The sequence below is a fragment of the Zootoca vivipara genome, chromosome 2, assembly GCF_965207765.1.
Source record: "Zootoca vivipara chromosome 2, rZooViv2.hap1.1, whole genome shotgun sequence".
NCBI classification, from domain to species: domain Eukaryota; kingdom Metazoa; phylum Chordata; class Lepidosauria; order Squamata; family Lacertidae; genus Zootoca; species Zootoca vivipara.
The window spans coordinates 78130744-78153062 of NC_142584.1; the positions used below are offsets into that span (position 1 = coordinate 78130744).

The window sequence follows — 22319 nt, forward strand, 5'->3', positions numbered from 1 at the left end:
AAAATAACACTGGTTGAATGGGGGAGATAAAAGAGCCAGTGGGGGAGAAATCCTATATACAGTCAGACAAATCTGAATGAATAGACCGGAACCCAAGATTTCTTCATTCTCTTTCCCCCAGCCATACATTTCTTGTGTTCCATTTGTATTTTTAAAAGGTGAAATTAAAGGCTGTAAGCTCTCAGGGTGCGGGAAACCCTGCTAGGAGTTTTGCAGTTTTTAAAAGGGGAAAATATTTAACTCCACCTTATATGAAAGAGCAGAATCCTCTCCCCATGTACATCTGAAGACTGTTCAGGAACATCTGAAGGGCAAACGTAGGCAGAAAGGTCAAGGGAGCAAGAGCTAAACACAAAGGACAGTGATGCATGGAGAGGGAGGCAGGTGGATGACATGACCACTGGCTGCAGGACTGCGGAGGATAATTTGTGCCATAAACTCTGGGTTAAAATTGCTGCATGACGACAGGAAGCAAGTGGACTTGGGGAGAGGGAGCAGAGAAACAGCTTGAAAGAGCTTGTTTGTTTATCCTGCAAAGCAAACCAATGCAGGGTTCAAAATGGCCAATCCCGAGCATTTAAAACACAAAGGAAACCACAACCAGCACAACTCTTCCTTCTAGCTTTCACGTCATGGGAACAGACTAATGGCAGATGACCAACATCTGAAGTCTTCCAATGGGTTCAAACTGGCTGCTGCAATCAAACAAAAATCATAGGAATCCCAGCTTGAAAAAGGAAGACAGTCTAGAAAGCTCGTTCATGCGACAGCGGCACAAAATGAAAAATTAGGAAGGAGAACATTCAGCTTTGGATTAATTCCCCAGTACATGCACCATTCATTCATTCTGCCTACCTTCTTTCACTCACCCCTAAAGTTCTTTATCTGGGAGAAGAGAAAGGGCTGGTCTACTCTCTGTAAATAACCAAATGAATTTTTATAGCTTTAGGTGAATTTATAGCTCCGGGACAGTTTTATTGAATAAAACCCTGATTGCTAATGTAAACCATGATTGAAAAGTGGGGGGGGGGAGTGGGCCGTACTGAAATCATTATAATCAGAAAACTCCATTTTGAGGATTAACATGTGGTTTATTTATGCTGCTCAGCATATGCTGCCATAACGCAGACAGAAAGTACCAATGAACCTTCTTCAAAAGCAGCCTCAGAAAAATTGCCACTTTTATGGTTTTTAAAAAGAAATGGAAATTGCTTGTACCTTCCCAATACCACTGAATGAACTGAGGGCTGGCGTGTTTTCCCCCCCTAAAGATGGTTTAGTCAAAGATTAGGAGAGACTGGTGAGCTGATTTGACTTAAAAGCAAATAAATTGTATAAACTGCATAAGTATTTGGTTTTTCACTCTGTTCTAAAAATGGAACGGCTCACCTTAGAGAACAACAATCTCGTGTTATGTTTGTTACATGTGCCCACTGGAATATAGGAATCTGCCTTATACAGAGCCGGATCATTCCTTAATCTAGTACAGTGGTATCTCGGGTTACGTACCTGATTTGTTCCGGGGTGCAGTTCGTAACCCGAAAAGTACGTAACCCGAACGGCAGTGATTTCTTTTGGATAGTATGTCTCAAAAGATCATAATGCCTTAAGAAATAGGCAGATTGTTTCTGTGCATGGGAGTAAGAATCTGTTTCAATCATTACAATGGTTTGAAGATGCATACACAAAACAGACAGCTGTCTTAAAAATGCATTCATTCTCTCTCTCTCTCTCTCTCTCTCTCTCTCTCTCTCACACACACACACACACACACACACACACACCAACAACCAGGAATGACTGTGCCCTAGTATTTAGGGCCCTGCAACTGTGACAAAAAAGCACTGAAGCAACCATGCCCAAGGTCTAAGGTTTACAGTGGCTGAGTTGTGATGTGCACAGTTGTGAGTTCTGCCTCTGGATACTGGGAGAAGGCTCTTCTTGCCTCTGCTCCAAAAGAATCTGATTGGCTGCTGTAGGCATCGTGAAACTGAACTAAATAGACAGATCTTTGGTCTGATCCAGAAGAGCTATCTTATGGCTAAGTTACCAGCTTAGCAACTGTCAGTCACAGAAAAGCGTTCTGACATGTTAAAGGAAGGGAAGCAATGAGCAATGCTGCTCTCTGATTGATGCTGGTTTAGTGGTTCCTTTTAACTTGGGTTCCTCTTGCCCAGACTTGTATTGCTCTGAAACCGAGCAGAGCAGTCCTAGCTCTGGCTGGGGAGCCATGGCCAGAGGTCCATAAAAGGCAAACACTGGCTCCACCATCGCATCTAAAGCCTTGACACCTGCATTGGTCAAGGGAGGTGGTGGATGTGATGGAGAGCAGTTTTTTGGGTAAGGTCTGCTGAACCAGTACCAGGCTGGCATAGCAGAGGCCCAGGCCCCTGTCTGGCAAATGATCAGCATGAAATCAGGCAAATTTATGGACAGCCCTGCTCCACCTCATTTTGAGATTCCATGCCAACTTCTGCAAGCAGGCACACTTCCAGCGGTTCTGCTTATGCTACTGTGCCTTCTACCATGAATTACAATGCTGCTAAACCAGACATCCCCAAACTTCAGCCCTCCAGATGTTCTGGACTACAAACCCCATCATCCCTGACCACTGGTCCTGTTAGCTAGGGATCATGGGAGTTGTAGGCCAAAACATCTGGAGGGCCGCAGTTTGGGGGTGCCTTTGCTAAACCCTAACCCCCTCCAGCGGTTAAGGATCAGGGCCTTAGTCTCCTTACTCTGCAAAATGGACCGTCAAAACTTCTTCTTGAAAGAATGAACTTCAGTGCTATGGCAAACAGTTTGATTCCCCCACCATCTGCTTACTAAACCCTTTGACTTTTTCACAAGAAGGCTCCACAAAGCAGGAAAAGTGGCTTTTCCTGTTAGAATTTGACAAAAAGGCAAAAGCAAATATTATTGCCGTATAGAATCATGAGGCAGCAGGGAACAAAAATGGAAGAAGCCCAGAGTGGCTGGGGCAACCAAGTCAGATGAGTGGGGTACAAAAAAATAAGTAATTATTATTACTGCGGGTGGCGCTGTGGGTTAAACCACAGAGCCTAGGGCTTGCTGATCAGAAGGTCGGCAGTTTGAATCCCTGCAACGGGGTTAGCTCCCGTTGTTTGGTCCCAGCTCCTGCCAACCTAGCAGTTCGAAAGCATGTCAAATTGAAAGTAGATAAATAGGTACTGCTACAGCAGGAAGGTAAACGGTGTTTCCGTGTGCTGCTCTGGTTCGCCAGAAGCGGCTTTGTCATGACCTGGAAGCTGTATGCCGGCTCCCTCGGCCAATAACGCGAGATGAGTGCCACAACCCCAGAGTCAGTCACGACTGGACCTAATGGTCAGGGGTCCCTTTACCTTTAACTCCTACTACTACTACTGGAAGTCTACTACATTCTGTCTACTTCCAATCATATCCTAGCTGTATCACATTTGTTTGAACATTATCTTCTGAAAGAATGGGAGGTTTTCGCAATAGCATCATCAAAGAAATGAGGCATAGCCTAGACCAGGCACCCCCAAACTTTGGCCCTCCAGATGTTTTCGACTACAATTCCCATCATCCCTGACCACTGGTCCTCTTAGCTAGGGATCATGGGAGTTGTAGGCCAAAACATCTGGAGGACCGCTGTTTGGGGATGCCTGGCCTAGACTTATGCATTATTATTCTTCATTTTAAAAAATGGGCGGGGGGGGCTACATATTTGCATACATATGTGTTCAAGACTCTTACTGGGACTGGTAGCAAGAGTCATCTCCAACTCTACCTCAGAATGCCAGGGACTGAACCTAGGACTTTTCTGTATGCAAAGCATACAACCGAGAGCAAGGCCCCCCCTTCCCCTTCATTTCCCCCTCCACACTTCTGGTGGATTCCAGCCAGTGAATCAGAAACTACTCTGATCTTACTCATCCCTGCCATTGAGAGACTTCTGTTCTGCATTACACAGATATCTCATCTGCAGCCTGTCCTCATACACAGTGTTGATGAAGCAAGACAGCTTCACACAGTCTCAACAGCTCCCTAAAGATCAGCCCCACTTGCTTTCAGCACTTTTTTGCCGCACAATCTCATACAACCAAAAGCTTCAAATAAATCTGTGAGGCCTACACTTTTCATTCACCGCCACGGTATTTCTTCTCAGTTTCTCTCAACTAAAACAAACTCAACTAAACAAACCGCTCAATGTTGCGGGAGGAGGATGAAGTAGGAACGCTTATGAAATCTGCAACTTTCATAACCAGTTGAAGCAGATATATACAAAGTTTAAAATAACCTGATACTCTTGTTTCACACTGTTTCCAAGAGATGGAAACTGAAGCAGTCAACTTTGCAGCTTTTTGTGGAGGGGGAAAGCCAACATGTTCCCATTTCTACATTTAATGCCTTATTTCACCAGGGGGGAAAAATGAGACTGGGAGGAGCATAAGAGAAATGAAAAATCGACCAAACATAAATTATGTTTGTAAAACATGTTAAAGACAGAAAATCTATTTTTTTGCCATAGCTTTAACAATCTATATATATACACACACAGAGAGAGAGAATCAGATCCAGATATCTGCAAACAAGCATTTACAAAACAAAACTTTAGACTTTGATACAACATCTAATCCATAGCGCCATCAGAAGAGCTTCTTCCTATTTAATGTGGCTAATGCTTCCTCAATATGGCAAACAGCATAACGTTCAGAGAGGACACAAGAACAAAGTGGCAATTAGGAATCACCAAAAGCAAAAAACAAAAATACAAAAAGAGTGGGAATGTGTAAAGGAATATCTAGATAAATGCTGTCCTCGAATAAAATCCTTGATGTGTTTAAATTAAAATTTGCAAAATAAAAGAATAGTTAGATAAGATACATGATATAATAAAGAAGAAACAAGAATAACAACACAGGGGATGAGAGAGAGAGAGAATAAAAGAAGCTGTAATGAGGTGGTGGGAAATCCCTGGGGAAGATATGGGATTATTGTATGTATTTTGACATATCATTCATATATATATATATATATGGAAAATAATGGAATATGTATATGTACATGTATAAGAATAAGAATAAGTAACTGAAAAATCAATAAAAAATAATTAAAAATTAATATATAAATTAATCACAAAAAAAGAACAAAGTGCTGTAGGTCACAGCTCCCACATCTAGGATATTGCCTAGCCAACTATGTTCTCTAGAAGGGTTCACAGCAGGCTAACCTCAAAAACAACATATGAAGCTCATAAATAAATAAATAAATAAATAAATAATAAACCAATAATCCAACATCCTTTCATATTAAAGATAAATTAAGTTTTGTTGTTGCTTCTCCAGGCATGTAGGATGGCCATCTAATTATTACTTTTAGCTCACTGCTACTTGTATGCAGTTTTTAGGAAACCTTAAAACTATTTCCTTTAATGTGACAAGCTTTTAACATTTAGATTTTAACTAGGGGCTGCCGACCCTACTTGCTCTGCTCTCCAACCACACCTGCTCTCTAACCACACCTATCCCTTTGCTATCTGTGTCACATCTGACCAAATCCCCTCTTTTCACACCACACCCACACCATTGCAGATCCCCTCACAGCTTTCCCCAACCCCTTTTAAAAGAGAAAGGAGGCACTTCACAGAGCAACTTAAACAGTTCACTTGGGCCACCTGCCAACTGTGCTTCTGGCTTGGCCACTTGCCTGCTGTGCCTCACACTGCAGTTGCAAACTGCAACGTGTCAACAGCCTTACGTTTTTATGTATATGGACAGATATAGTGTAGTTAGTTTGAGGAGCAACTTCCTGGGCCCTGCTGAACTGAATGGAAGATAGGGAGATGCCTTTGAAAGTCCCCAGCATGCCTAATTTAAGAAGAGTCTATCAGAAACATAAATAGGCATGGCTTTCCAAGGGAGTATAACAAGACAGCCTCAGAGCTTTTGCACTTCAGGCATTATTGGTCAATAAATCTCACCTCTCTCAGTTCCTGAGCAACAGAATTCAAGCGTTCATTTTCAGACTGGGTGTTGGCAAGGACATTCCTCAGCTGCTTTAGCTCTGTCTGCAGTTCCATGACTTTCTTCATGTAGTACTCTTCCTTTGTGGCGGACTCTTGAATCAAGGTTTCTTCCCTGCTCTCTCCATCTGCTGCTACTTTCTTGTGGTTAGTGTGAGCCTGACCAAAAGCCTGGGGGGAAATCAGAAAGATATTTAATAATTTTAGCAACATGAATGTTTATTGTGCATTGAGTATACCCTGGTTAAGAAGCTGAAGAGTACATCAGTCTCCCCAAATCCGTTAATGGGCAGAAACATAAATATTTGCTGTATTTCACACATTATGGGGTATTTGAGTTGTAACCAGTGAAGCTGTCCCATTTGCACAGATGGAAGTACTTGCACCATGGAACTTTCTTTTCTTTTCCCCTCCCCTCCTCATGCATGCCCCAACTCTTCTCCAGATGGTTGGTGAACCCCAAAACAGATCGGGGAAGCATGCAGAGAGAAAAGAAGAGGAAAGAAAAAGAAAAGAATAGGTCTTCTTGCATGGGTAGGAATCCTTGCAGTAATGGGACAACTTGGTTGGATATAACCTTGTGCTCTTTTCCTTTTCTAACACGATTATCTCCTTGTTGTGAGGTGAGGATTTGCATTTGTGCTAAAGAGAACTCCCATTTTTCAAAATGGCGACCTTGTAAGTCAAGTAATTGTTTAAAACAATCAAGTGTGAACACTTGTGAAATCATCACAACATCCCTGTCAGTTGGATCACTATAATTCCCATTTTACAGATATGAGGATGAGGCATAGAAATGCACTACGGGCCATGTTCCAAAACCATAAATTGAGTGGAGATTTCTGCATGAGGAGGGTCTACATGCCTATATCTCTTGGTCTGAACAGCCCTATTTCCTTCAATAACATTAAAATACAGTGGTGGTTGTTGTTTAGTCGTGTCCAACTCTTCGTGACCCCATGGCCCCTTCATGGATCAATGCCTTGTCGTGGCAAAGGGGCTTGAATAACTCAGAGAAGCTATGAGCTATGCCATGCAGGGCCACCCAAGATGGACAGGTCATAGTGGAGAGTTTTGACTAAACGTGATCCTCCTGGAGAAGGAACTGGCAAGCCACTCCAGTATCCCTGCCAAGAAAACTCCATGGACAAAGACAACAGGCATATTTATACAGTGGTATCTCGGGTTAAGAACTTAATTCGTTCCAAAGGTCCGTTCTTAACCTGAAACTGTTCTTAACCTGAGGTACCACTTTAGCTAATGGGGTCTCCCGCTGCCGCTCTGCCGCTGCCACGCAATTTCTGTTCTCATCCTGAGGTAAAGTTCTTAACCAGAGGTACTATTTCTGGGTTAGCAGAGTCTGTAACATGAAGCGCTTGTAACCTGAAGCGTCTGTAACCCGATGTACCACTGTATATGAGTTGGTGTCTTCTCAGAAAAAGCCACAATGCTGCTTTCTGAAGTAATTTCCTCGGGCTCTATCACTCATCATTTCCCTCTATTTCAGGCAGCCCAGCACTTATTTTGAACTAGAAGCTTCCCTAGATTACCTTAATGTACTTCAAATAAATTGGCTCAGTTGCTCTGAAGAACACCAATCCAAAGGGCTAACATTAAAAACATTTGGCTGTGATAAATGGGTGGCCACCATGCTGCCAGAAACCTAAAGTACATATTGAAGTATACTGGCCACGCATAAAGCACATAGTTGGTGATCAAAGAATCCTATGATTAATACAGTGTGTAAAACAGTTCGTACAACTCTACTTGCTCAAAGAGTACTGTCCCATTACCAACAGAAATTATTTTTACTATAGATGTATAATGATTAGGAACGCTTATTGTTAAACCAAATCTATACTGTTCACATGTACTACTGTAAATTTGTTGGGATTTTTTCTTTCTTCATTGGTAACAAGCTATTTTTCTCCCCATGACCAAGTTGGAATCTGCTCCAATATGTTGATGTGTTTCTATGTACCTCTTTGTAAAGACACCTGCAATTAGCTCTTCAGAGAGCTCAATTTTTTTTATATATTTATAAAGGCAAATTGTCCTACCATTTTAAGAAGCCATATTTTCAATGGGATCCACCTGACAGATGGACTGATGTGTAAGAGCTGAAATGAATGGTATCTTTGAACTACAATATGTCTTTGCAACTACTACCTTCCAAGATAGATTTGAGTCTTTCGAGAGAATGGGTATGTTCAACATGCCAGTTATGGTATTTCATTCATTTCATATAAAGATTGCTGGTACGAATGCTGCATTTTCAACCTGGTCAAGGGCAAACCAGAATCTCTCCTCCTTCTCCAAACACTGCTCCCTGTTTAATGATCTATCGAGTTTTCCATTGGCCATTTATGTCCTAGCCGTTCAGACTGTATCTGTCATCACAGGAGGAAATTTATTTCCTGCATGCAAGAAGTAGGCCTCAGAATTTCATTGCTTCAGCATATTAGATAGGAAGCATTCGCTGATACGGTAATTATTGAACAAACAGGGCTAAAGCATATGATTGAACATGTCTGCGCCATCTTGTATGCAAGGCACCCACTCACTGCTCCTATCAGATCGAATCTGATCTCAGATAAGCAAATTAGAAAAACCAGAGACAAATACCCATTGAGGAAATTCTGGCCAGGTTCACACTACAGTCCTTAGGGAAATTAAAAAGCGTCACATTTCAGACAGAAAGTAACATGCCATCTGTGCAAGTTACTGTCAAATGAGTTTCAACTGCACACAGCAGCTTAAAAGCCTAATGGCCGAGATCTCTATATATGTTAGAGTGTTAGCAGACCAATATATAAGCATTTCCTCAACACATCAGCTTCTTTTTGCTACCCCAAAGAACTAAAATTCTTTTACAGGACAATAAAGAATAAAGTTCTAGTACCCAATTAAAGCACTTTTGAATTGTTTATTTAAATGGCTATATATTTACAAATGCAGAAGAGACTAAAATAAGATTAAAAAGTGTAGCAAAGTTTACAGAAACTTATAATAACCCCCCCCCCTGATTCGCAAACCAATTTCTAATATCAAAATCAATCACATTGTAAATTGTTAACTGTATCAGGACTTCTTTTACCTGTTTCTGAGTCATTATGTACTCTGTCTGCTTCAATATTCAATTTGTGCTCCAGGTCACTCTGCATAAAGCTATGTTCCCTATTCACCCTTATGGGGAATTTAAAATCTGTGTTAACTTTTCCTCCTTTCATCAGAAGCGGATAAAATTTCCAGGCACAAGAGCATTCCCCAAAGTGGATGAAACTTGCAAATTTTCAGCTTTTGTTGAGGAAGCAAAAGTAATTCTAGAACAAGTCCTTTATATAGAAGTACTTTGCCATAAAAGACTTTTGAAATGACAGTATTTTTCACTTAGTACAACACACACACACTTAATTGTATGCATGTGCACACAGAAATACTATGCACCTTCCTATTACTGAGGTATATGAGTTAAAACTCACTATTAGAGACAGACACACACACAATTTGCATTTGTTATTACACAACTGGCTGTTTTGATTTTTAAGGTGTTTGCAGCACACCTTTTCCTGGGTGTTTGCCCTCTTCAAATTTGTGAAATGCGAGCTATATTGGGGCGGGGCGGGGGGGGGGCTGCTTCCAAATCCAAAGCATTTTATGAAAAGGTCTGGTTTTCTTTGTTATAAATATACAATATAAAGATTTTCTGCCTCCTACCTGAGGTCTCAGTTCTTAAGATATCATGCTGACTGAACCTTTGCCTTTCCTTTTAAGCTCATAAATCAGATGCTTATCATAAGGACTTTCTTTTCTCATTCCTATCGACCCATTTGAACTTGTAAAGAATTGTTGCTATGGCAGTTTACACTCTCAGACCTTTCAGCAAGGCATTCTTCCTTTCAAATGCATTTGCTGTACAGCCACCTCAACATTTCTCATTGCAATTAAAGAAACAAAAAAAACAAAAAAAAACCCACAACCGTTAAATTTTTATTAATCATTTCTGAACGTTTGAATAAAGTGCAAGTTTGATCTCAGGTTACACAGCCGATATTTTCCCCATGAAGCTATTATGGATTTTGACACCTCTTGTTTTCCTGTGCCATGAAGGTTCATCACAATAATATGATTCTGTTAAGCTGCACATGCAAGAGCACACAACAAGTTGCACATATAGATTTATGTCATTTTTGAAAAGGTATGTGCTGCTGCACACAGGGCAGGTGTTAACAAAAAAAAAACATTCCCATTGCCCTGAAACTCCTAACTTGTGAGCTTGTATATCAAAACCTTCATAACGCCAATGGCCACAGATGCATATCTTTCGTTCAGACCAAATGCCTTCCCACATGCTCAGGTTTTTTTATAGCTAGAACCAAGTTAACCATCAATTCTTCCTTTTATTATTTTATTTTACAAAAGTTACACACTGCTTACTAGAACAGAATCAGTTTTCCATTATGCTGTTTGTACTCTCCAGGGGTCTTTCAGAAATCACTGCATACCAAAAGTCTGCCTCCCCTAAGGCCTCTTTACACATTACTCGCATGTAGAAGACAAGCAGGGTGAAAGTAGCTGTGGGGTCATTTATTTAGCCTCACCCCCAAAGTAGCACTGCCTCGCTCCTGCCCCCACTGCCACTGTCACCATGTTAAGCATTAACTTCTGCAGCCTTCCCTGTGGGTTGTGAATTCTCCCTTGATTTTAAAGGGCTGGTTGCTAACGGAGACCCCATGCCCATTCACGGCCCATAGCCCCGTTCAATTTGCTTGGCCTCAGCATGAAAATTAATGCTTGAAAAAGACTCTAGTCATACACACATTATGCCCTGTTTTGATCTTCTGCATCTCAACAGTGAGCTGTGCGCCCATCAGTTCTAGTATTGAGGCAGGCGATGAAATTGCCAGGTAGCCAACTGTGCAGCTCATACACACTCTATACCAGGGGTAGACAACCTAAGGCCCGTGGGCCAGATGCGGCCCAATTGCCTTCTCAATCCGGCTTGCGGACGGTCTGGGAATCGGCGTGTTTTTACATGAGTAGAATGTGTGCTTTTATTTAAAATGCATCTCTGGGTTATTTGTGGGGCCTGTCTGGTGTTTTTACATGAGCAGAATGTGTGCTTTTATTTAAAATGCATCTCTGGGTTATTTGTGGGGCATAGGAATTCGTTCTTTTTTCTTTTTTTTCAAAATATAGGCCCCCCACATGGTCTGAGGGACAGTGGACCGGCCCACAGGTGAAAAAGGTTGCTGACCCTGGCTCTATACACACACACACTCTGATCTGACCAGAGAAGAATATCCTGAACTGTAGCCTAGTATAAGCCTAGTACAATTGTGGTGATGGGGGACACTTGATTCTACCATCTATACAAAACAATGGTAGTTTTGGGGTGCTGCTACCATAGATGCATTTTCACACCATGAGTGGGCAAGTGCTGATGCCCAATTCTGATCTCTCTGTTCAAAAGCTGCCTGTGATTCTCTTACACCTACTGAGCAAGCAGTTTTGCTGCCATTGTAATTTTAACCATACCAGTGGAGCCTTAGGATGAAATATTTTAAATGCTAAGGTTGATTTTCAAGCGAGCAAAATTAACTTTGCAAACAAAATAAGTTGCCAATTTGGAACTGTTATAAGAATTTTAAGGTCGGTCACACACACACACACACACACACACACACACACATATGAAATATAAATGCTCATAACTGTAATGTATATAAAAACCACATGTCTGAAACCCAACAGAACAGAACCCAACAGAAAAGGTCCTGAACAAATTGACCTCATTGGGAAAGGAGTACAACAAGGTTGTATATTGTCTCCCTACTTATTTAACATATGCAGAATTCATCATGTGAAAGGCTGGACTGGATGACTCCCAAGCCGGAATTAAGATCGCTGGAAGAAATATCAACAACCTCAGATAAAGTGAGGAGGAATTAAAGAACCTTTTAATGAGGGTGAAAGAGGAGAGCGCAAAATATGGTCTGAGGCTCGACATCAAAAAAACTAAGATCATGGCCACTGGTCCCATCACCTCCTGGCAAATAGAAGGGGAAGAAATGGAGGCAGTGAGAGATTTGAGATTTTACTTTCTTGGGTGTCATGATCACTGCAGATGGTGACAGCAGTCACGAAATTAAAAGACGCCTGCTTCTTGGGAGAAAAGCAATGACAAACCTAGACAACATCTTAAAAAGCAGAGATACCACCTTGCCGGCAAAGGTCCGTATAGTTAAAGCTATGGTTTTCCCAGTAGTGATGTATGGAAGTGAGAGCTGGACCATAAAGAAGGCTGATCACCGAAGAATGGATGCTTTTGAATTATGGTGCTGGAGGAGACTCTTGAGAGTCCCATGGACTGCAAGAAGATCAAACCTATCCATTCTGAAGGAAATCAGCCCTGAGTGCTCACTGGAAGGACAGATCCTGAAGTTGAGGCTCCGATACTTTGGCCACCTCATGAGAAGAGAAGACTCCCTGGAAAAGACCCTGATGTTGGGAAAGATGGAGGGCAATAGGAGAAGGGGACGACAGAGGACGAGATAGTTGGACAGTGTTCTCGAAGCTTCCAACATGAGTTTGACCAAGCTGCGGGAGGCAGTGGAAGACAGGAGTGCCTGGCGTGCTCTGGTCCATGGGGTCACGAAGAGTCGGACACGACTAAACGACTAAACAACAACAACAACATTTCTCTGCAAGGTCAAAGTGGGAAACCTCCCCATTGTCTCTTTCCTCACAAATCCTGTCTTCACAAATCCTGTCTTAAGGGCACATTCAAGATATGAACAGGGTGTGAGCCTGTGACCTGTGACCTAGATTCAAGAATTAAGTAGTTATAATAACAAAAGAGTGGCCAAAACCCAGATAATGCAATCAGGTAACTTGCCAGACAACAAACTCAGGATTCTGTTTTAGACCACCCCTTCTGCGATGTATGTATGATGTATTTGGGGGGTGGTGGTCCTGGGCTACACCCCTTCTGTGATGTATGTATGATGTTTCTGCAGGTGGTCTGGAGTTTGAAGGTGGGCTTGCGTGCCTGTGCTCGAGGTCTTCTCCCCCCCCCCCCCGGTGTGTGGGGAGCAGGCTTAGTAGCTAGCTGCCTTGGTATTCTCTGGTTGGCCTCTGTTATTTTCTCCTACTGATAGAGAACCTAAAAAGAGGACTCTATATGGGCTCTTGGGTACCCCATAAGGGGGAAAAGAGCAGTTTTTTGAACTGCTGGTTATTCATCTGCAAGAACCACGGGGAGGCCAACACAAACTTAAATATTGTGTATATGCAGCATGTTAAAAAAAACAGTATAGCAATTAAAGAACATTTTAGTGGCTGGTGTTTAGTAGGGAGGGGTTGGGGGGGGGAGTAAGCAATTTGCATGCCTCCTACTATATTATTTTAATAAGTTTTTCCAGCACAGCAATTATGGCCTGATTAGTAATACTTTATGCATCCTGCTGTGACCTTGTGCATCATTATTGATGTGTTTCTTGACAGGGCTAGTAGTCAGGTGGAGCTAGCAATATGCAAATTTATCTTCTCCATTATGCTGCGTTTCAGGAGGGGAAAATAATTCACAGATTAAACTCAGAGTAGCACACTAAGAAGATGACACAGTCTCTCTCTTGATCTGGTAATATCTTTGCTGGCATTTTGAATCTGTTTCTACTCACCTTCGTTGCTTCCCCCATCAACATATTCATTAAAAAAAATCCAGGGCATTAACATGAAGAGAAATGGATTTTACAAATTAAAGGAGAACAACCCCCACCTTGCAAAAAAAAATGGGAGCTGTCTCTGATATCTATTAAATAAATACAATTAGCAATCAGTTCAGTTCCTCAACACATGGAGCCATATAATGAACATTCAAATAGACAGGAGTTCATTACACACGCTGACAGAGATGACACCATGAATGTAGATCATGATGATATTTGAATAACTAAGGCATAAATAAATTGCTGTGGATCTGCAGAACAGAAGGAAAGCACATTCTGGGCTAAGCCAGGGGAGCAAGGTTTTCCAGTAGTTGCACCCCCTGCCTCCCAGGAAGAACATCACAGCAAGGGAAGACTACCCTTTCCCTATCCATCAGCCAGGGGGAAAAGACCTGCAGCGGAGCATTTGCTGCCTTCTCCCCCATGTCAAAAGAACACTCGGCTTTAGCTACAAGCTCCTCTGTCCCCATCTGTTGACCAGGAAAAGAAGGGCTGTTGAGCTGTATGGGTTTGGGGTGTGTGTTATTATTACAGATACAGTGAAAACCACTTTGAGGATCATCTGGATTAAAGGGTGGGGTAGAAATCTTCCAAATAAATAATACACTATATATATATATATATATATATATATATATATATATATATGGGCCAAACTGGATGTTACCTGAAAGGTGTAACCACAGCCAAATCACATCCTTTTCCTGTCACTCCTGATGACATCAGGTAAAGCTGATGCACAATATGTCAGAATTTCCTCATCTTAAAGCAGTGCTGAATGCGCTGATGGTCACATCACGTATCTCTTTAACTAATGTCACCAGGAGGCAAAGATCAGCCACACCTTTTAAGTCTGAAGCTGACTTACTTTTATTCATGCAGTCAGGCAACAACGCCTCTGACATTAAGCAGACACGACGTTGCAATTATACAGAAGGACTTTCTGCACTCAACATTTTCTAAACGTTTCCCTCTAAGCTGGTCGTCCCCCATCCCACCCCACCCCAAAAATCCAGAATAATTCTTAAAGTTCTCTAAAATGGTTGAGAGCACTAAATGAAGGGCAAAAGGCTAGCCTTGCCATGTTTGCATTCTTTATTTAGTTGAATTTCATTGTATTTATATGCCACTTGATTGTAAAAAAAAAAAACCCACAAAAACTCCAAGGGGTTACACAGTGCATGTGCAGTACAGTTCATAAAATGGCATCACCACATCATGAGCTTCACAGGTGAGGCACATACACCTACTCATGTTCCATCACTGCCATTATGAAGCTCCTTATGGCAAGCTAATGAAGAACACAACATGCCACACCTGGGAAATGTACAGTGGTACCTCTGGTTAAAAACTTAATTCGTTCTGGAGGTCCATTCTTAACCTGAAGACCTCCCACTGCCACCGCGCCACGATTTCTGTTCTCATCCACGGGCAAATTTCTTAACCCAAGGTACTACTTCCGGGTTAGCGGAGTCTGGTGTTTGTAACCCGAGGTACCACTGTACTTTGCTATACAGACCAACTGCCTACACAACTTCAGGCTGGAACCAGCTTGAAACAGAAACATGATGCAGGATTACAGAGAAAATGCCAACCATGAGAAGAGACAGAGGAAATGAGAAGAATGGAAGGCAGCATGGTAGAAAATAAATTGGCGGTAGAGACAAAAGAATAGAGAACAGGAACAAGTGTCCTCTGAATTTCTCGTACTGAGTGTATCTCAAATGTCCTAACCAGTCCTACTTGGAGCTTCAAGAGGCAGGATATATACAAAGGAACCTACAGTATTTCCAATGCTCCCAGTTACATTATTATTATTTTATATACAAAGTATTGAAGGAGGGGTGGGATTCCTGGGTCTTCTGATTGTACAATGCAGTGTAAAAAAAAAAAGAAGCCGTATCATTAGGTCACTTGAGCTTGCTGTGCTTTTCTGGCAATGCTCCAGACCCAAATACAGCCAGCCCCAGACGGTCAGACTGCTGCTGAATTTAATCCCCAGAGTTTGTTGCAGTGCGGACATCTGTCTGCAAGCAACTTCCCCGAAGCCATTGAATTTGCACACATGGGCCACTAGCCATCCATCAACGAGTAATTGCTTTTGGTCCCAGCTGACTAAAGGCAAGCGGATCTGGCTTGAAAGAACAGTCAGTCTCCTGAGCCATCCCGTTCCACTTATTAGTGCAATAATTAGAGGCGAAAAGAACTCAAGACACATCCATTTTATTCAAAGAGTCCGTAAAGAAATAACGCCACCTTTCATTCTAGTCAGCACAGGGTGATCTTCTGCCACTGTTGCACAGAGGGTGCTGGGGGAGATGGAGACAGGCATGCACATACACATTTTGTTTTACAGTGGTACCTCGGTTTATGAACACAATTGGTTCCGGAAGTCTGTTCATAAACTGAAGCGTTCATAAACTGAAGTGAACTTTTCCATTGAAAGTAATGGAAAGTGGATTAATCCGTTCCAGACGGTCCGCAGAGTACTTAAACTGAAGCGTTCATAAACTGAAGCATGGGTGTAATTGGTTCCGGAAGTCTGTTCATAAACTGAAGCGTTCATAAACTGAAGCGAACTTTCCCATTGAAAGTAATGGAAAATGAATTAATCTGTTCCAGCTGGGTCCACGGTGTTCATAAACCGAAAATTCATAAACCGAGGTGTTCATAAACCGAGGTTCCACTGTACAATGAATGCACTGAGCTGCAGTAATTCCTCGCTGGCCCCTACACACGTGGAGACCCTAGGAGACAGATGGTCTGGTGCACTCATTCCAGGCCCCTCCATCTCCCTAGACTCTAAACTATATCCAACAGTACTTGTGACAACACTGACTTAAAATTTGCACAGGGTACATTATGCATAAATGACGGAATACTTGGGATCTGCGTGAGATGTATCGGCAGTGCTTTCTCTCTTGCTGGCATACATGATCCTGATCTGATTTGTCAGGATACTGCCCTTTGCCAAAATGTATACCATGTATCCAGAAATGAATAGCAAGCAGAAGAATCCCATCCTAGTTCCCTCCGCCACCTGCCCTCTCTCCAGAGCAATTTCTCTTGTTCTAAGCCAGGGGTAGGCAACCTAAGGCCCATGGGCCACAAGCAGCCCACGGGGGTTGTTTAACCAGCCCACGAGCCCCCCCTGAACTGAGCCGGCCACGGAGAGTCCCTGCACGCTGGGCTAAACCGGCGCAGCACGGCATGGGGACTTGCTTCCGAGGCGTCAGAAATTGCGTCTGTGCAGATGCAGACACCGGAAATTGTGTCTGCGCAGACGCCGGAAATCACACATGCACAAATCCGGCCCACGGAGGGATCTCCGCTGGAGTGAACCGGCCCAGGCGAGGTAAACCTTGCCGACCCCTGTTCTAAGCAGCTACACCATGGGTAGGCAAACTAAGGCCCGGGGGCCGGATCCAGCCCAATCGCCTTCTAAATCTGGCCCACAGATGGTCCGAGAATCAGCCTGTTGTTACATGAGTAGAATGTGTCCTTTTATTTAAAATGCATCTCTGGGTTATTTGTGGGGCATAAGAATTAGTTCATTTCCCCCCAAAAAATATAATCCGGCCTCCCACAAGGTCTGAGGGACAGTGGACTGGCCCCCTGCTGAAAATGTTTGCTGACCCCTGAGCTACTCCAAAACCAGGCATTTTGAGCCATTGCTTGATTGATGGCAAACATCACCTGACCAGACCACACCTGGAAAGCTTTACAGAATTCTGGCATGGCATATTTCCAGCATTCCCCTCACTCCCCCCCCCTAACAATTACTTCCTAATTGTTGAACAATAGATGTACTGTTAAGGCAAAGGGTCCACTGAGCACCTCTGAGGCTAGAAAGCTTTTTTTTGCCAATGCAATCCCACAGACCGCACGTGACCTGCCTTGCCCTGCAAACAGATTTGCCAGCAAATGGGTCAGGCTGTCCTGCATAATTCATAGCAGCCTCCACATGATTTGTTAAGGTTAATAAACCAGACAAGCCAAGCAGGCGTGCAGCGTTACAGGGCAAGAGTTCCGAAATTTTCAGCATTACTATCCTGCAGCACAACTAACCCCTCCCCTCTCAAAAAATAAAATAAAAATAGCCACTGCCCTAGGAACTGTGACACACAAAGACATAAACCTACCCCCTTCTCACCACAAACTCAGTTGAATATCACCCTTAGTCTTTAACCCTTTGTTCTTGGTAAAAAATCAAGCTTTCAGGCTTGCCATTGCAATGCAGTTTAATTGGTTAAAATACAAATTGCAAGCCTATAAGAAAATGTAAATTGTAATCTTGACAAGATCAGGATCTGAGTGAATCCCAGGAATAGATTAAAAATACGAAGGTCATTCCCCCAGCCAAAATCCAGATGCGAAATTAATTTGAGTTCAGATTCAGGTCTTCAGTTTGGGATTATTATAACAGGTTTTTTAAAAAATGGTTCCGCTCCCTCTCCCCACCCCCTTCTTATGCACACCCCCAATAATTAATTAGGAAGCAGTTACCCCAAGAGAATAATAATTCTAGCCAATTCTGACTTTTACATATTGGTTTCCAGTGAGCGTGATTCTTGGAAACTGTGCTGTAACCCTCTCAAAAGAACAGAAGGATTGAAGTTCATGTATAAAGAGGATGATATAGCTATGGGGTCAAACACTGGTCAGCAGCATGGCGATGACATGAATCTCTATAAACTGAAGACTAATCTGGGGTTGGCACAGTAACATCCAGAAGAAGAAGCATCTCAAGCTGTTAAATCAGGCTTTAGTGTATGCCCTGCATATACATATTCTAATCACTTATTACCTCCAGCTGAAAACTCTCATCCAAACATTCCTCCTCAGCAAAAATTATCAGAATTTATAGGGTGGTGGTGATTTTCTTTAAAAAGTAAGTTCATTTAAAGTTTTGGTTTTTTCCCTTTTGCTGATTATAAAATGGTACAAGGATAAAGCAGCATTCGTGCTTACTCAAATAAGACCCCACTGTGCTGTAGGTTTTCATCTTAAAAAAAAAAAGATTAAACTCAATGAGGATTACTTCTGCGCACATGTGTATACAATTCCTGAAATGCTGAGCATTAGTCAAGTCCTGTGTGCTGGCTGTTGTGCTCAAGTCTTGTTTGGGGGCTCCCACAGGCATCTAGTTGGCCACTGTGACAAAAAAAGGAAGCTGGACTAGACAAGACACTGGCCTGATCCAACAGGCTTTTCTCGTGTTCTTTGATTAAAATATCCTACTGTGCTCTTGATGTTGACTTGAGTGTGGCGAGCTCCTTGGTGTTCTCCCTTCCTGTCTTTGACAAGAGAGAGGGGGACAGTCTGGACAAGAACAAAGCATTTTGAACAATATTTTTCTTTCTTTCAGTGTTGCACTGATCTTTACCATCTCCTAAGAAGATTGTGCAAAACTGGCTTCCAGGATTTCCACAAATTTTTTAATATTCACTGGCAACCACTTGACAACCCAACCACAAGAGCCACTATGTTTATGCTTCTAGAAAAGGGGTGGGGTTTCTGTCCAAGGGCAGTATTCGCTTACGGAAAACCATCTGAAGGCACATATCAAAAGTAGACATCACCTGAGTCAAATGGTGGTGGGACCAGAAGTAAAAGTGAGCCAGAGCAGCAGATGTGGTTCAAACAGTAGGCTACATTCCAACCACACAAGAGCCAGAACTTTCTAAGTGCACACACAAAAATTATCTACCGTGTTTCCCCTTTTTTAATACGTACTCATAAAGTAAGCCAGGGCAGCAATTTTAAGCATTTGAGCAATATAAGACATACCCCGAAAATAAGACATACCCCCATGCCTGCCAGCTCGGGGCCTGGAACCAGCTGCTGCAGCGTGGAACGCTCAGCAGTGGTGGGCAAAGCAAGGAAGCAGAGCGCGGAGATACGGATTAGCTGTAGCACGAGAATCAGCTGTTCCTGGCTCAGCTGCAGCGCGCGCCTACCGGTAGCTAAGTCAGCCGTGAGGAGGGAAAATGGCGTTTAAAAACGCCGTTTGAAGTGATTTCAGCCTGCCACCCCGCCACCCGGAACCGGCTGCTGCAGCGCAGAGCGCTCAGCAGCGCCCGGGTGGAGCGCCCAGCAGCGCAGACGGGAGCGCCCACTGGCGCGGACGGAGCGCTCGGCAGCGGCGGGGCGGCAGGCCTCCTTGGCAGGGCCAGGAAGAGATGAGGCCGCTGGCTAGGGCGCTCCTGACCCCAGCCGCTTCCACGCGGCAGCAGCAAAAGAGCCGTGCGGTCACATGGAGAGGCGAGCGCCCGAGCGGGAGACGCGCGCTCTGCAAAGCTCCGCACTCACTTCATCTGCCCGCCGGGAAAGCAAAGTGGGGAAGAGAAAAAGAGAAAAAACTGAAGCGGCTCTTTTTCTCTTCCCCACTTTGCTTGGGGAGGCGAGCGCCCGAGCAGGAGACGCACGCTCTGCAAAGCTCTGCACTCACTTCATCTGCCCGACGGGAAAGTGAAGTGGGGAAGAGAAAAAGAGCTTTGCAGAGCGCGCGTCTCCTGCTCGGGCGCTCGCCTCTCCAAGCAAAGTGGGGAAGAGAAAAAGAGCCGCTTCAGTTTTTTCTCTTCCCCGCTTCGCTTTCCCGTCGGGCGGATGAAGTGAGTGCAGAGCTTTGTAGAGCGCACGTCTCCCGCTCGGGCTCTCGCCTCTCCAAGCGAAGTGGGGAAGAGAAAAATCAAGTGTGGAAGACCCTCTGTTAATGGTAGAAAATGGGTGGATTTCTTGCCTTTTCCAGTCCTAGAATGCTATGCTTAATATTAATTATGCAAAGCAGTAATATGTATGCAATCATGTGTATGCAAATACCTTTAATTAACATAACTTGCTCAATTGGCATATTTTCTTCTTAACCAGATATTTGAGTATTAGGAGAATTTACAGTTCTTTTGGCAGAGGGTGGTGGAATGGCTGGATGAAATGCATGCATGGGTGGTAATAGGAGAACAAAGATGAAGGGCACAAAGGTGGACCAGGAGGCTAGGAAGAGCCACCCAACCTTACTGCCCTAAGAAGTGTAGCCTTCTGGAGATAAGTGCTCCAATGCAGAAATTTATTGTGGGTGCAGGAGCCCTGGCTCTCCCATGGGTTAGCATGTTCTCTTGAGCACATTGATCTTTTCTCTCTACTGAAATTAGTGGAGCATCCTATGCTTATTCGAGTTCTCTGTGTGCATCACATCTCCAGGCCGTGGCTCAGTTGCAAAGCATCTGCTTTGCATGCAGAAGGTCCCAGGTACAATCCCCAGAATCTCCAGGTAGGACTGGGAGAGACTTCCCACCTGAAATCCTGCAGAAGAGCCATTGCCAATCAGTGTAAACAACACTGAGCTGGATTGACAATCGTCTGACTAGGTCTAAGGCAGCTTCTTATGGTCTGGATGGGTATTTTCGGATATTCTCTATGAAAACTAGACACACGTTTTAGAAAAAAGCTAAATTATGCACCTGATGCCATACATACTTCTGTCCATGCATAACTAATGATGTTGATGATGGTGATGATGGAGTCATATTTATAGTGGATCACAAACTGGATGTGCCAGAAAGTGTCATGTGTGATTGCACTGACTACTAGAACACCAAGCCTTAAGACATCCCCTGAAAATAAGACACCGTGTGTGTTTTTGAGGAAAAAAAGTTATAAGACGGTGTCTTAAAAAAGGGGAAACACGGTATCACCCATTTGGGCAAGCAACAGGTATCATTGTAGTTCAAGGATGCAGTGCTCCTTGAGGAGGGCATGGAGCAAGACTGGTGAGGGGTGTGGCCTGAGAAGGGGTGGAGCCAGAGGAAGAGTCCTGAGGATTAAAGAGAGAGATCTGGAAGACTGCATTTGGCTGAGGTTTCTCACTCCAGATTATACCAGCTAGGGGATGATCAATATTACACACCAATCATTCAATATCAGGGCTATCAACTCATCAACAAAAAAAATCTACATTAGGGCCTTCTTATACTTGTCAGACAGGCATGTTCATCAGAGTGCAGATCTCCAAGTGTGCACTTGGCCTTGAATCCAAGTTTGCTGCTGTATTTGAATATGCTAGTGTATTAGGTGCCACAGGCATTGTGCTCAAGTGGCTTGTTTTCCCTTTATGTGCAAAGACCTGCTGGCTTATGCAGAAACGATAAAACTTTGTATTCAATGAGAGAAGGTGCTGGTTCCACAGGAAAAGCTCGGAGAAAACCCGCCTGCTTTCTTTCTCTTTTTTGTGATCTCCTGTAAAGCATGTGGATTTAAGTGTAGTAGTAGTAGTAGAAGAAGAAGAAGAAGAAGAAGAAGAAGAAGAAGAAGAAGAAGAAGAAGAAGAAGAAGAAGAGTAGTTTGGATTTGATATCCCGCTTTATCACTACCCGAAGGAGTCTCAAAGCGGCTAACAATCTCCTTTCCCCTCCTCCCCCACAACAGACACCCTGTGAGGTGGGTGGGGCTGAGAGACTTCAGAGAAGTGTGACTAGCCCAAGGTCACCCAGCAGCTGCATGTGGAGGAGCAGAGACGCGAACCTGGTTCCCCAGATTACGAGGCTACCGCTCTTAACCACTACACCACACTGGCTCACTAGAAT

At 43.4% G+C, this 22319-nt stretch overlaps 1 protein-coding gene across 3 annotated transcripts in view; it reads right to left on the bottom strand.

Annotated features, from left to right (window-relative positions):
- Window positions 1-22319, bottom strand: part of BICD2 (BICD cargo adaptor 2) — a 93205-nt gene that overhangs the window by 29228 nt on the left and 41658 nt on the right. For all 3 annotated transcript variants that reach the window (XM_035106323.3, XM_035106322.3, XM_035106321.3), the window contains exon 2: window positions 5966-6178. In XM_035106323.3, coding sequence (XP_034962214.1) covers window positions 5966-6178 — 213 coding nt within the window. The remainder of the gene's footprint in view (window positions 1-5965; window positions 6179-22319) is intronic.